Source organism: Rattus norvegicus, chromosome X, assembly GCF_036323735.1.
Source record: "Rattus norvegicus strain BN/NHsdMcwi chromosome X, GRCr8, whole genome shotgun sequence".
NCBI classification, from domain to species: domain Eukaryota; kingdom Metazoa; phylum Chordata; class Mammalia; order Rodentia; family Muridae; genus Rattus; species Rattus norvegicus.
In genome coordinates this window covers 54101503-54117668 of record NC_086039.1, presented here as the reverse complement: position 1 = coordinate 54117668, position 16166 = coordinate 54101503, and the positions used below count along the sequence as shown (strand labels likewise).

Sequence of the window (16166 nt, the reverse complement as noted above, 5' to 3'; positions counted from 1 at the left end):
ACAGGTGACCCTAGTATCTTCTGTAGTCTGCCTTTGGGCTTTTTTATAGTGAGTAGCATGGTAATGTTAATCGGAGCAAGGTACATCTCAGGTTAGTTACTCTTTAAATAGACAACTTGATTAGTTAGCTTTAATGTGTTTGTGACTCTGCAGAAAGCTTACAGTGTTATTGATTCTTCCTATGTTTGACAACCCAGAAAATCAGTTAAAGGCTCAATTAATTATATGGGTTCATCTTTGGGGACAGTTAGAATTAAGGGCTATGACTTTGCTTAAGTATTTTCAAAAGTTTTAGGCGATGATTTCTTTGAAGGTCTTCATGCTGCTATCAGCTGCGGCAATAACCAAAACCAAAAAGGACCAATGCTAATTTTTAACTGAAAGGAATTTCAGAATGACTGATGAGCATTAAATTGTAATTATGACATTAACCATTTTGGTTTTAAATGTGTATATATTTTTTGAGACTTCTAAATATTTGCTCAGTATGCCCTCCTAGATCCATTCTTAAAAGAGTTTCTGTAAAACTCGAAAACTCAGTCACTTTTCTTTTAGTGAAAAGAATATATTTGTGAAGTCTATTAAATTATTAATTAAATAAATTCAGGTTAAAATAAAATGGAAATATTCTTTGCTTTAGCTTCTATTAAATGTATATATGAAAATAAAGGCTTACCATGTTCTGAAATGCATAGTACCACTAGTACTAATTTAAACATAATTGTCATTTCAGAAGCTACTTCTGATGATTCTTCAGTTTTTCTTCTGATTCTTACCTTAAGTGGAAAGCATTGGTTTCTTGTTGCATAGTTTCCATGAAAGTGAAACATGTTTTTATTTTTCAAGCTTTATATTTAGAGAAAGAATGATGTTATTCTTGTATCTTATATGATGATGTCTGACCTTGGTTTAAAATATAAAATATAAACTTCAATCATGTAAAGGAATATCTGCTTATGGAAAGATGACAAGCATTTCTTTACATTGGCATCATCGGTTTAATATCATGTAAATATGAAACAAATTTTTTATCATCACAATATGAGATTATATTTTAAGTAATACAACTGAATTATTTGCATGAGAATTTAAAGTTTGATTATATTACCTTTTCCTGTATTCTTCATATTCAATTATACTCAGGATAAAACTTTTAACCACTTAAGTTAGACTATCCTACCTTTTCCTGTATTCTTAAGCATACTCAGAATAAAATTTTTAATCACCTACTTCTGTACTAACAACAGCTTATTTTGGTATTGATGCTAATATGCTAAAGCCATGTCTACAAAACCATAACAGAATTATTAGACTTTTGTTCTCTTTCTCTTTCTGAGAAATGTTTAACCGGAAACTCAACTTGCCATGAGAACTTTAACTTTACACCAATAATTACTGTTTTAGAAAATGTTCTATTACTTTATTATCCTGAGTATTTTTGCTATATGACGACCTAGAAAAGATAAGGGGAAAATAGCTGAAAAGCTTCATTGATTTTGTTTTATGTTTCTCCTTTGATACTATGATAGCATGAAAAGTTCCCAACTCTAAAGAAATTGAGACATCTAGTGTGTCTCTAAGTTAAATGATATATTAAACAGCAAAACAAATAGATTTCCTTTCCGGTCACCATCTTTAGGCTTTCTTTTTGGTGACATTGGCTGAGATTCAATAGTAGTAGCCACTTTGCCTTAGCAAAGAGTTAGCAAGAGTGGTAATATTTGCTAATTTTGAAGTTGGCCCAGTTACATTTGTTGCTTCTTAACTATGAAGCATTATATGTAAATAACGGAATTTGTTGCATAGAAAGTATAGAATTTGTAGCTTAAAATAATTGAATAGTCTTTATTGTTTTAACTCCTGAAATGCATATATGCCTTATTGACTGTTATGGTTTTTGTCCCCTTTTAGGTATCCCATAAATAATACCACCTCATAGAATCCCAAGATGCAAGCCCTTTAACGTGATATGAAAATCTGACTATTCTGTCTCATAATCTAATGATACTATTCATAGACTCTGATTTTTGCCCATAAAGCACTCGCTGCATGATCCTCCAAGCAGACCTATGCCTTGAAACAAAGAAAATGCAGCAGAAAGAATCCTCCAGAAACATTTAATATTTTTTTTTGATATTGACAGTTAAGATTGGGTCAGTGACCTTTGGGACTGACCCCTGCCTCCACTCTCATGATGCCCTATACTATTCCCCTTAAGGTCTAGGATGAATTTGTATCCTGTCCATTGAAATGTGTCATCCAGTATATTCCAGATGCTGCTGGCCTAAACTTGTCTGAGGAAGGGGTTGTTACTCACCTCTTCAAAATGAGTGGATTCCTGCTTGTTTGCTTTTAACAGCTCAGATGTCTTTTCTACATATTAGAAGACCACAACACCACTGGATATTTCAATGGAAACGTCTAAAGCATTATTGGATAATAACTTGCTATTCTTGTTGCTTAGACATTTTCTGTACAGTGTTTGCCAAAATTGAAATTTTTCAGGTGTTTTACACTGTCTCACTAATTGTCATGGCTTCATGGCTTTCTGTCTGGATCTTACAGGGATAGATAGAATACTTTCTTTTTCTGCTTTTTTTTTCATTCCTCCTTTTTATATTTTTACTCTGTATGTATAACATACATACCTATATATTTTATATGCTGAGGGTAGCCCATTTTTAAATTAAGAGCACATTATATTCAGTAAGTTATAAGAGGGCTGGTCTTAAGTGGACTACTATGTATATAAATTTGAGGGGGGCAAGCTGTACACATTTTTGGGCAACGGTTATGCATATTATTTACCAGAAGAAAAATTTTCTTATCATGAATTTGAAATTTAAGTATGTATTCAGTATCAATAAAATAAAATGTACTGTATTGTAATTTCAACTATATTTCTTATATTCTACCATTTAATTATCTCAGCTGGAAGAAAAGTAACTGTGGAATGTAACAGTAAATATTCTTCTCAAAACATGATTCTAATCCAAATAAAATTTTTTCTTTGAATTTATGTTTTCCATATTTGAGCTCCTATTGAGGAATTAATCAAATTCAAAAGCTAAGTAGAAAAATATGTGTGAATAAAGCCAATAATATCTCCCAAATGTTATTACCAATTAATAAGATGTTCTTATTTTCTGGTATGATATAAAATTATCTCTACTTAATGTCATAACTGGCAAAAAAAAAACTATCATTGCAAATGCCTCCCAGTGAAACCAATAACTTCTCAAATATTTAGAATTATTGGTTATAACTCACTAACCTAGTTTCCTAACATCAATTTAAAATTTGATTTATAGTAAAGAAATAAGAAAATGATGCTTCTAATTATTTTGTTTTGTCCTTTTGGAATGGAAAATATTGATATATTAATAGAAAAAGTTTTATTTGGAATTAATGGTAGATTATATTTCTTATTCTGATTGTGCTGCTCCTAATGATTGAATTTGCTGGATTTTTACTGATACAGCTGCCACTTAAGTGACATAAATATAGAAAGGTACTGTGAAATTATTATGGCAGTGACACTTTTAAGCTTAACTATATTTCTACAAAGGCAGATTGAGTTCATTGTAAATAATTGTGTGAATCACTGTTCCAGTAATTTTAAAATAACATTAACTTTTCTACAAAATGGAAGATTTATAAATGTTGGAAATTGTACCCATTGACAATTAATGGTAAATTTACTTAAAATAAATTTACCTCTTATTTCTTATTCGCATTTCTCATTTCCAGATGAAAGTTCAGTAAACAGAGATGTTTCAGCAGACACAAGTCACCTTTTAACACTTGTTCACATGCACCGAGGAGATAATTAGCAGCAGAAGTGGTTTCTGGAATGATAAACACCTTTAACCATTCAGATAGAACAGACTAAACAGTTTCTACCTCAGCATTTTCAGAAAATCCATTGTCGAGGCCCAAGGCCATTATCAGTAGAGTCTCTCTAGCTGAGACCAACATATCTGTAGGCTTCATCTTTCGCCTCACCTCTGTCTACCTGAGTTAGTCAAGGAGGTCTGAACACGACTGCTAACACTATTGCTCTTTCATGGTGATGCCAACATCTCCACATTTTGTTCTCCAATTGATCCATAAAACAAATAGTGCATTAATGCTTCTTCACTGGTATTCTTGTTTTTTTGAAGCAGGGTCTTGCTATGTAGTCCTGCCTGTCCTGCAACTCACTATGTATACCAAGCTGGCCTTGAATTCATAGAGTTCTGCCTGCCTCTGTTTCTTCCAACTGCTGGAATTAAAGACATATGCCACCATGCCCAACGTCAAGAGCGTCAAGTCTTTTTAAAATTTTCTTGTGGAGTATTAAAATTAAGTAGCTTTTACATTTTCTTTCTGTCTTTTTGTCTTTCTGTTTCTACCCCTCACCCCACCCCCTGTGTTCCTCGTTAGGGTTTCATTGCTATGAAGAGACACCTTAACCAACTCAACTCTTATAAAGGACAACATTTAATTACATTGGAACTGGCTTAAAGTTTCAGAGGTCCAGTCCATTATCATCGTGTTGGGAAGCATGGCAACATCCAGGTAGACATGGTGCTGGAAAAGGAGCTGAGAGTTCTACATTTTGATCTGACTGCTGCCTGGAGAGGCTGTTTCACAAGCAGCTAGGAGGAGGGTCTCTTCTATACTGGGGGAAACCTGACCTAGGACATCAAGGATTGCCTACACACTGACACACTTCCTCCAACAAATCCACATTTACTCCAACAAGGCCACACCTCCTAATAGGGCCACTCCTTCAACCAAGTATGTTCAAACCATCACAGTGTGTCTGAGTGTGTGTGTGTGTGTGTGTGTGTGTGTGTGTGTGTGTGTGTGTGTGTTGTCTTCTAATGTAGACCATACTCAGGTGAACACAGAGTGATCCTCCTGCTTCAGCCTCCTAAGTGCACCACTGTATCAATCTTTATTCTCCATTATTAGATATGATAAATCTTATTAGTTTTTAACTGTTACATAATTCATTCACAAGTGAATTTTGTTATTGTAAAAAATTTAAATCACCAAAAGACACATGAAAAAGCAATTAGATGAATAAACTATAATACAATCACAAGAAAATGTGTAGCTTTGCAAGAAAATGAGGACACTGTCTAGAAACAAATGGAAGCATTTAGAATGTGTGGAAAAGCAAGTTGCAGATTCCTGGATAAGTGTGCCACATTTTAACATGAAACATGTAACTTATGAACAAGTAAGGGTTTAATTGAAAGGACTATTTTAATATCCATTGTGTTACTTACACTTGCAAACACTTTATATATTAGTCTAGATAGGTTGCTTATGTTTATTTTTAAACTGGGCCTCTAATTTTAGGTTTATTTTAGTAAATACAAAACTAAATTTTTGGTTATTTTCTTATAGTCTTAGAAAATTATGCTTGACTGGGAGCTGCGGAGATGGCGTGGTGGTTAAGAGCATGAACTGTTTGACCGAGGGCCCAAGTTCACTTTCCCAACAGCCACATTGAGCCACCCACAGGAGCCTGTAACTCTAGCTCCAGAACATGTATGCAATCCTATTGCCTCCACAGGCATTTGCACACACACACACACACACACACACACACACACACACACACACACACGTACCATCCACACAAACACAAAATCAAAACTAAAAGCATAGACACAGACACAAAAATCACTAAAGCACATCAAATCCTGAACATATCAATTACTGCAAACTCATATTGTGTAAAATGGTGCAAAACCCACACATTAAGTATACCAAGCCAGTTTGAAAATGCTATTCATTGAGGCACTAAGCCATTACCCCATTTTTCTTTTTTGCTTGTCTGGGTTAACATATAAAGAACAGGGTTTAATTGTCACACTTGTCATCTACTTTGTCACTTCTGCCAAATACGAGCCCCCTTGTGCTTTTGTGTTGAATGTAGTTTGTCTCCCTCTCCTAGTTACAAGTTCCACCTTTTTAAAGTCTTCTCTCTGTCACCCCCCCCAAGTAAATAAGTAAATCACAATGTGTTTAAAAATTGTATTTTCTCTTAGTTAAATAATGTCATTCTCATTTGGCAAAAAAGTGACTTTGACAGCATTATCTTTTGTATATTCGTAAATGTTCTCTTAATAGTCTAAAGAGCTACAAATAATACCTGAAAACAACAGTTTAATGTCTGTTTTAGGAGAAAAGCATTAAAGTCCTCCAGCACTGTAAGTCTAGTTTTCTGGTATAAGTAAGAAAAGTCACTACAAAAAGCCTTTTGTAGAACAATGTGAATACCAATGAATGCATGTCTTACATTTGATAGGACATAAAAGAATGCAATCATCAATTCAAATGTAACAAAAACAAAAACTATTTTAGCCCATTCATTTGGTAGTGAGAAATCAAATGTTGTCAAGTGCGTAAATCAAGGTGAGCACAGTCTGGAGTTTAAGAAAAGGACATGTCATCGTATTTGAACGAAAGATCTTGAAAAGACTGTTTCCTTCATGATTAAAGAAGTGCGATACGATCACCATCAATCTGCTACTGTAACTCATTTTAAGCTGGTGTACCATGACTATCTTAGTTTATTGGGATTTAAAATTAATTTTAGAGGTTGAGTTCATGGCCATCGTTGCAGGTAGCAGGCGAGCATGGCATTGGAACAGTAGCTGCGAGCTTGCATCCTTATTTTGTAAAAGAAGGCAGAAAGAGATGTTGAAAGGGAACATTTTGAAACCCCCAAAATCTGCCCCAAGTGACACATCTTTAATAAAGCTATACCCCATAATTCTTCCCAGTTTCATCCACTGGAGACCAAGAATTCAAACATAACCTACTGGACCATTTTCATTTTAACCACCACATTCCACTTCTTGGCTTCTATAAACTTATAGCCATATAATGTATAATACAGTTACTTTATCTTCAAAAGTCCCCATAGTTTATGTCAATCTCAATATAATTTCAAAGTCTCTTCTAAACACAATCTCTTAATTATAACCCTTGTAAATTAAAAAAGCAAGTTACACACTTCCAACATATAATGGCACAGGATATGCATTACTATTCCAAAAAGACTGAACTAAAGCGAGACTGAAACCCAGAAGACTAAACTCCAAATCTTGTAGCTCCATGTCTGATATCAAAGAGCTTAGCCCTACTCTTCCAGCTTTGCTGACTGCAGCCCACCTTCCTTTGGCTGGTTCTACTCTCTATGGAGTAGATAAACCAAAGAGCAGACATCTTCAACATATTAGAGTCTCCAAAACAATCCAGGCTTGACTTTCACAGCTTCATACAATGGTACTCTTGGACCTCAATTCAGGGATTCCCCTGACTCACAAGTTCACTTTCTTGCTTGACCTGGAACCTGTCCCTCTCCTGGGATTACATTTACACAAGCTTTGATTGGTTGATGCTTTTTTAGGACCAGAAAATCCCTCAGGCAAGAGGCATAGAGAAAACTAACTAGGAACAAGGGCTTTTGAAACCTCAAAGTCTACCTCTAGTCACATAGAGGTAGAAATCCCTCATCCTTCCCAAACAGTTCCACTGAGTGGGATACAAGCATTCAAATATATGAGCCTATGGGTGATTCTCATCCAAATAATCACATGACCTTATGGTACATGTGTGTCCTATCTATTAAAACCAGACAAGGATAAAGATGTAGCTCAGTGACAGGATACTTGGCTAGAATACATGAAGCCCTGTGTTCACCAAGCAACACAAAAATATACAAATAAACTGAAACTGCTGAAAAAAAAACAAATTCCCCATTCCTTTTTTAAAGGAGGAAAGGTTTTGTTTGGGGTTTTGGTTTGTAATTACAAATTACATCGTTTTGGGGAAGTCAAGGCAGGAACTAAAGCAGTTAACCACAGCACATCCACTGTCAAGAGCAAAAAGAGAATAAAAGGCATTCTCGCTTGCTTAACGCTCCAGCTCGTTTTCTCTACTCTTATACAGTGCAGCCTAAGAAATGGCCACTGTAATCTGGGTCTTCCTACATGAATTAACAAGACAAACCTTCATAGGTTAATTTAGTCTAGAGAATTTCTAGATTGAAACTCCCTTCGAAGGTCAAAACACAAGTACTTATTTGTACTGACCTTTTGGATACAGGATAAAATGATTCTATGGCACCAAAAAAACAAGTTGAAAATCATGAGCACCCACACATGCACACACACACACACACACACACACACACACACACAACACACACACACACACACACACACACGAGCCACTTTAAAACTTAGTGTGCATACTGTCAATACTTGCTAATATACTAATTACAAAAATTAAAAAATTTGACACTTCAAGGCTTAACCTGAATTTTTAGAGAAACATTAATCATAATATCTAGAAAGGAAACAGCAGAAATGATCTAATCATTGATGAGACAATAAGCAAAAGTTGTATGTATGAACAAAGGAATATTCATCAAAAATGTTTAAAACATCTTGAGTCTTAAAATACTGTGCAAAGTGAAAGCAGACAGACAAAACTCCATGTGTTGTATGACTGTTCATAAGGATCCAGAATGGGCAAATGTGTAGAGACAGAATATAGTTTTTATTTAAAATTTTTTAGATAAAAGGAATTATGTTTATTAATTATTTTTTTCTTTTTTCTTTTTTTAATTTATTTAATACTTAATAATAATTCTTTGGTTTCCAGGCAAACATCCCCCTCCCCCTCCCCTTCCTTATGGGTGTTCCCCTCCCAACCCTCCCCCCATTGCCGCCCTCCCCCCAACAGTCTAGTTCACTGGGGGTTCAGTCTTAGCAGGACCCAGGGCTTCCCCTTCCACTGGTGCTCTTACTAGGATATTCATTGCTATCTATGAGGTCAGAGTCCAGGGTCAGTCCATGTATAGTCTTTAGGTAGTGGCTTAGTCCCTGGAAGCTCTGGTTGGTTGGCATTGTTGTACATATGGGGTCTCGAGCCCCTTCAAGCTCTTCCAGTTCTTTCTCTGATTCCTTCAACGGGGGTCCTATTCTCAGTTCAGTGGTTTGTTGCTGGCATTCGCCTCTGTATTTGCTGTATTCTGGCTGTGTCTCTCAGGAGAGATCTACATCCGGCTCCTGACGGTCTGCACTTCTTTGCTTCATCCATCTTGTCTAATAGTTTTATTTAAATTTTTAAGTACTATATTTATATCATTCCTATCTCTCCCTCTCCAGCTCCCCCATATGTCGCAACTTCACTCTTCCTCAAATTAATGACTTACTAAAGCCGTTTAGTGTTGATTACATGTGTGTATGTTTTTAGGGATGATAGCTTGGGATTGGACCACTTACCAACATGGATTCTCGTCTTAGCTGGCATTGCTTTCCTATAGTTCTTTACCTACAGGTAGGGCCGTGTGAGATTTTAGCCATCCACATGGCCATGTTGATTGGTGCTGTCTTTATGCAGATGCCATTTAGGCAACCATGTTGTTGAGATCGCATGGCTGTAGCTTCCCTGTCACAAATAAAAGACCATCCAGCAGCAGGCTTCCGGGTCTTCTGTCTCATAGATTTTCTGCCTCCTGAGATGTCCCCTGAGCTGTTGGTTGCAGTGTAGATGTGACAACTGGGGCTGGCCACCGCGGAGACTCTTATTCTGCTTTAACAGTTGCAGGGGCCTGTGATAGTCACTATCAGCTGTTAAATCGAGTTCCTTTGATGAGGGCTACATTTATTTGTGGGTAAAAAAGTATGTATTTAGAATGCAGTTAGAAATTAAATTGCTTTAGGAAAATGGTGGTAGTAGTTTTCCTCTAAGGTATGTGCCCTTTCCAACTGTGGGCAACTGCCTACCTTTATGGAACCAGGCATGGATTCCTCCCTATTGATCAGGCTTTAATTCCTTTTTCCTAATTTTTCTATTTTTTTATTTTTCTCCCATATATTCCATTCTGATTGCTGTCCACCCCTCCTTCCCCACAGTCTCTCCCTGCCACCTCCCTCTCTCCTTGAGTCACACCATTCCACCTCCCTTCAGAAAGGAGCAGGCTGGCCTTCCAAAGCAGGACTTAATTTCAATTAGAAAGATATTGGTTACCTCCAAAACAATAATGCCACTATTATACCATTGGCCACATCTTGTCAGGGTAATCCCTGTTATGGTTCACAGACTTTACAGCTGGTGCTTGCATAGTACCTCCTTGGTACCATGGGAACTAATCCCCAGGAAGAAAGTTTTCAGGTCAGTGGCAACTCGAGTCTCCCAGTCCTGGGCCCAGCTTGTGTTTACTCTTCAGCAAATGGATCTTACTTTCAAATAAGGCAATGGGAGGCCATCAAAGGCGATGACAATAGCTCATATTACTTTGGGAGTCTCTTGGAAACTGCTGACCAACAGTTTGAAGAGAAGTTTCCCATGACTGGCACTGAGGGTGTTGTTGGATATTCTGTGACTCTTGGGGATACCATTTGTCACCCTGGGTGGCATAATTCCGTTTAAAACACACATACACATGTGTGTGCATATATTATATGTATTTTAAGTAAACTTATAAATAATGTATTTTCCTGTACCTTTCTCAAACATTGTTAGTGTGTTTTATGTCTCTTTTCTCTTTCTCTCTCTGCATTACACTTCCTTAGTCTGTAAAGTTCATCCCACCATTTCCCCTTCTCCCACTTCACAGCACAACTCTCTTACTGTCCCCTTCTCTAGGTAGAGCTTGTCCCTCCCTTACCTTCCCCCCCCCACAATAGTCCTTATCTACTTTCCGGGCTTCTTCAGTGACTAAGGGTTCTTTACTCAAATAAAAAGGTTTAGAGTGAAGGTCCACAGTAAGAGAGGACCTGCAATGTTTGTCTTTCTGGGACTCGTTTCGTTTCCTCATTATGTATAATATTTATGCCAGTTAGAATGTGTAAGATCAAAAAATAATTGACAACAAATGGGGTAGGGAGAGGGATTACTCCCCCATTACTGTTGATGGAATTAAACTGGTGCAGCCACTCTGGAAATCAGTGTGTCGGTGTGGAACATTCTCAAAAAAATATAATAAAATAAAACTTGTCATATGACCCAACTATAAGACTTCTTGACACATGACCAAACGACTTGACATCCTGCAGCACTGATACCTGGGTGGCCATGTTCAGCACTCTGGTTACAATAGCTAGGGAACAGAAGCAAGCTCAGTGTCCTTCAGTTGATGAATAATGGAAGTGCGACATGTGTACATAATGGCCTACTACTCGGCAGTAAAGAAAGAATGAAATCTGTACGTTAATCTGTAGAAAGTGGGTTTACTGATGGCCAGAAGTGGAGGAGGGGAGACAGGAAGTGAGGCTTAAGGGGTACAGGGTTTTATTCTGAGAAGATGAAAGCATCCTGAAAATAGATGTAATGGTTTCGCTGCTTTAGGAGGAGACCGAAATCCAGTGACATACTTAAAGTATGCATTTCACAGCTTGTGAATTAAATTAATTAAATGTAATTTACATCTTCGGAGGTCATGAATTAGTGATCCAGATTCACCTCTGGGATTGTTTAAAACAGAAGGATTTTAAATATGCATGTATCTAAAAGAAACATAAACGCCTGGTCTCTAAGGGGGTTTTGAGTTCGGGATCCCAGAAATAAAATGTATTACTCCTTGAAAAATGAATGTTAATAAAAGTTAGATTTTTTTTGCTGTATTGAAGAACTTTTTGCAGGGGTAGGAGAGGTGTTTGACTTGCATACCCTAATCACAGTCCATGACTGAAGGAAGACAAGGCAGGAATTCCATCTGGAGCTGAGGAAAGAACCCTGAAGGAACAGGCTTGCTTCCTATGGCTTGCTTAACTTGCTCTCTGTCTTTGTCTCTGTCTCTGTCTCTGTCTGTGTGTGTGTGTGTCTGTCTGTCTGACTAACTGACTTTCTACAAATAATTTGAATTAAAATATACTTTTCCTTTCTCTGTTCAAGCTCCCCCCATGTTCCCCTCATTCCTTCACCCCTTCTCAAATTCACAGCCTCGTTTCTTCAATTATTGTTGTAATACCCAGATGTGTGTGTGTATGTGTGTGTGCATAAATATATAAATACAACTTTCTGGGTCCATTTAATATTGCTTGTATGCATGTGATTTGAGGGCTGAGCAATTAAGGGGCTCATCCCTGGGCAACACTAATTCCCCCTCTCTGAACATTTATCAGTTGCCTAGAGTTCTTTGTCTCGGAGTGGGACCCATGAGATTTCCCCTTTTCATGATAACATGTCTATCGGTGTTGTCGTTATTTGTGTTTGTGGAATGACCAGCCTTAGTGGTCGTTCTACAACATCTACCTCACAACCCCTAAATCTGAAGGCTCGGGGGACATCTAGGAAGAGGGGACAGAAAGATTGTGAGAGATGGAGGACTTGGAAATCTGTTGTGAAATTGTGTCTCCTAGACATGAAAGGGATGCTATGCCCATGCTACCTCAAGAATATGGCCGCCTAAACAAGATCTTAATGATGTGGGAATGCCTAGTCGACTTTCCCTAACGTCTTTCAAGAGATTGACATTGAAAATAAAAATGTTTTTGCTAGGCCTCTTAGCATATGCCCATTATCCCAAATATTTAGGAGGCTGTCACAGGAAGATCTTATATTTAAGATCTGACTGGGCTATAGAGGAAAAAAATAATTCAGTTGCTAATATTAGTGCACAAAATATTATGAAACGAACTCTGCCTTCCCATTCACATTCTCAGGCTCTGCTCACTGAGTATACTGACATGAGAGTGCGCAGCCAACCCACGCCCCCTCCCCTATCACACTCAAATATTACAGGGCAGATGAGAGCGACCTGGTAAATGAGAGCAGGTTTATAAACATAATTAATGACTCACTCTTCCCCAGGTGGAAAGTTTTTAACTGTTTCTTAATTTTCCTAAAGAATTTCATCTCTTCATTATCTTTCCCAATTTCAATAGAAACTTTCAGCATTTCATTTTCCACAAATCACCCCGTGCACATTTTCCAGGATAAAGTAGTGTCTGTTTGTAAGCTACTGCTTTGATTAATTATCAACAAATAGCAAGTGAATCTAATAGAAATGGTGGTGACTATTTGCCAATTCACATGATATATCTGGTTTCTCACCTGACCAGAGGAGTTCCTTGTAAAATGAATATTTCTGTGTAGTTTTTATTTAGTATAAATCTACTTGCTTGAGAGTAAAAGTAATTCTTAGAAAATCTGGACAATCACAGAGGTTAGAAAGCGAGGATGCGGAGAAAGAGGAACACTCCTCCATTGTTGGTGGGATTGCAGACTGGTACAACCATTCTGGAAATCAATCTGGAGGTTCCTCAGAAAATTGAACATTGAACTACCTGAGGATCCAGCTATACCGCTCTTGGGCATATACCCAAAAGACGGCCCAACATACAACAAAGACACGTGCTCCACTATGTTCATTGCAGCCTTATTTATAATAGCCAGAAGCTGGAAAGAACCCAGATGCCCTTCAACAGAAGAATGGATACAGAAAATGTGGTACATCTACACAATGGAATATTACTCAGCTATCAAAAACAATGACCTTATGAAATTCATAGGCAAATGGATGGAACTGGAAAATATCATCCTGAGTGAGGTAACCCAATCACAGAAAAACACACATGGTATGCACTCATTGATAAGTGGCTATTAGCCCAAATGCTCGAATTACCCTAGATGCACAGAACACATGAAACTCAAGAAGGATGACCAAAATGAGAATGCTTCACCCCTTCTTTATAAGAGGAACAAGAATACCCTTGGCAGGGAATAGGGAGGCAAAGTTTAAAACAGAGGCCGAAGGAACACCCTTTTCAGAGCCTGCCCCACATGTGGCCCATACATACACAGCCACCCAATTAGACAACATGGATGAAGCAAAGAAGTGCAGGCCTACAGGAGCCGGATGTAGATCACTCCTGAGAGACACAGCCAGAATACAGCAAATACAGAGGCGAATGCCAGCAGCAAACCACTGAACTGAGAATGGGACCCCCATTGAAGGAATCAGTGAAAGGACTGAAAGGGCTTGAAGGGGCTTGAGACCCCATATGTACAACAATGCCAAGCAACCAGAGCTTCCAGGGACTAAGCCACTACCCAAAGACTGACCCTGGGCTCCAACCTCATAGGTAACAATGAATATCCTAGTAAGAGCACCAGTGGAAGGGGAAGCCCTTGGTCCTGCCAAGACTGAACCCCCAGTGAATGTGATTGTGGGGGGAGGGTGGTAATGAGGGGAGGATGGGGAGGGGGAACACCCCTATAGAAGGAGAGGGGGAGGGGCTAGGGGGATGTTGGCCCGGAAACCGGGAAAGGGAATAACAATTGAAATGTAAATAAGAAATACCCAATTTAAAAAAGATGGACAAAAAAAAATCCAGATAGTCCTTCAAACATTTGGCCAGAATGTGGGCCATGTGCTGGGTATGATTTACTGTATTTATCACGTGTGTTTATTACTGTATTTATTACCATGGTAGTAGATCCTTAAAAAAAAAGGGTTGAAAATAATCACAGTGGCTATAATTCTGATTCCCCCTGAAACCCAAACTGCAAATCCTTCTGCCCTCAGCTCACAACTGCTGGGATTACACATATGTGCCACCAAGTTTGACTAATAGCGACTTTCATGCTAGACGTTAAATACAAGACTTTATGTCCAGCTGGTAAGGACACTCTCCCCCAACACGGAGTGTGTATTTTTATTGAGCATGCTTGTGTAACTATAAGGGAGATTCTTAAAGTTTTCTATGAAGCCTGCACAATGAGAAGCACACCCTGAGCTATTTTGCTTCAGAACAAAACAGTAACAGTAGGAGTGAGTTTCTGACAGATACCCAATTTCCCCATACTGGGTTCTCTACAGTGGACACGGAAGCTTCCTTCCTTCCTTCTCAGAGGCTCATACCTGTTTCAGCTTTGCATGAACGAGAGCCTGCTGATTCCAGCGTCTGTTTCCGAACTAACATCAGTGACAATATTTGGCTAATTGAAGTGCACCCAATCCTTGCTAGGTGGACCTGACTGCCAAAACTGATTGCCTTCAAAATTAAGGGAAACTGAGGCCTCCATACCAGCTCCAGCGTCTAGGATTGAGCTGAGGAACTTGAGTAGATTAAGTGAAGAATTTATGACCTTCACTCAAAGAACTAGCGAAGCCAAAGTGTGAAACTGGTTTTTCTTTTACTAGATCATTAGTAGACAGATCTTTGAAATCAATGGATTTTTTTTTATTCTTTTGATTTGGCTTTTTTCTTTCTTTTTCTTTTTCTTTTTCTCTTTCTTTTTCTCTTGAGAAAGGTTCTTACTCCACAGTCCAAAGTGGCCTTCAACTCATAGCAATCTCCCTTCCCCACCCTCTTAAATGCTGGGGTTACAGCACATCCAGTGAGGATTTTTTTAGTTGTTTAATTAGCCCAGGCTGACTATGAATTCCCTGTGTAACCAAGGGTGATCTTCATTTTCTAACTCTTATGCTTCTGCCTTCCAGTCCCAGGCCTGCCATATGCAATGCTGAGGCTCGAGTCCATAGCTGCATTGACCCTAGGCAAGCACGCTACAAAAGGAGCTACATGCCCAGCGCACACTGAGCTTTAATTTAGATGTTATAAAGTCAAATTATCACAAAATGTACAGATGGTGAACCATTTCCTTCTATGTATATAAAACATACTATTGCAATGAATTGAACGATGCATCAATCAAATTCTGCGCTCCTTTGCAATTGCCTCACCTATCAGCCAAACTATTTTATCAGTTGGCTAATGGGCATTTCATATAGAATCTTAATGGCTTTGGTTACTTTTAGGAAAAACCAGCTTCTTGCGAGGAACTAATTTAGCCACTAGGTGGCACTGCTACCCAAGGTCAGGTTTCTTTGTAGACTGCCAGCGGTTTGTGTGGCAAAAAGTTGTCTTTAGTAATCACAGTTAAACAAAAGCCAGAAAGTGTCCCTGGGATACAGAAAGACTGCTACGGTGCTAGGGTCTACCATGCTAGGGTCATAAAAAATAACGGCTTAACTGATAGTTTATGCATACTGACACTTTGATGAGTCGTTAATTTTCCTTGGGCTTTTCAACCCATTATAAAAATCTAATTTATCTATCCTTTTGTGTTATTGCTGCTGTTAATCATCTGTTTGTTTGAGACAGAGTCTTGCTGTGTAGGACTGAGCTGGAACACAATACTTA

The 16166-nt window shown here is 38.1% G+C and overlaps 1 protein-coding gene across 9 annotated transcripts in view; it reads left to right on the top strand.

Annotated features, from left to right (window-relative positions):
* Nucleotides 1-10961, top strand: part of Gk (glycerol kinase) — an 83233-nt gene extending 72272 nt beyond the window's left edge. For 4 of the 9 annotated variants that reach the window (XM_006256987.5, XM_006256988.5, XM_008773275.4 and 1 more), the window contains 2 exons: nucleotides 5-91; nucleotides 1912-4365. In XM_006256987.5, the coding sequence (XP_006257049.1) occupies nucleotides 5-91; nucleotides 1912-1922 (98 nt within the window). In that variant the 3' untranslated portion in view covers nucleotides 1923-4365. Of the gene's footprint in view, nucleotides 1-4; nucleotides 92-1911; nucleotides 4366-4425 lie in introns of those variants that run through there. The other 5 variants (XM_063280322.1, XM_063280321.1, XM_008773278.4 and 2 more) reach the window with 3 other exon arrangements.
* The last annotated feature ends 5205 nt before the right edge of the window (nucleotides 10962-16166 follow it).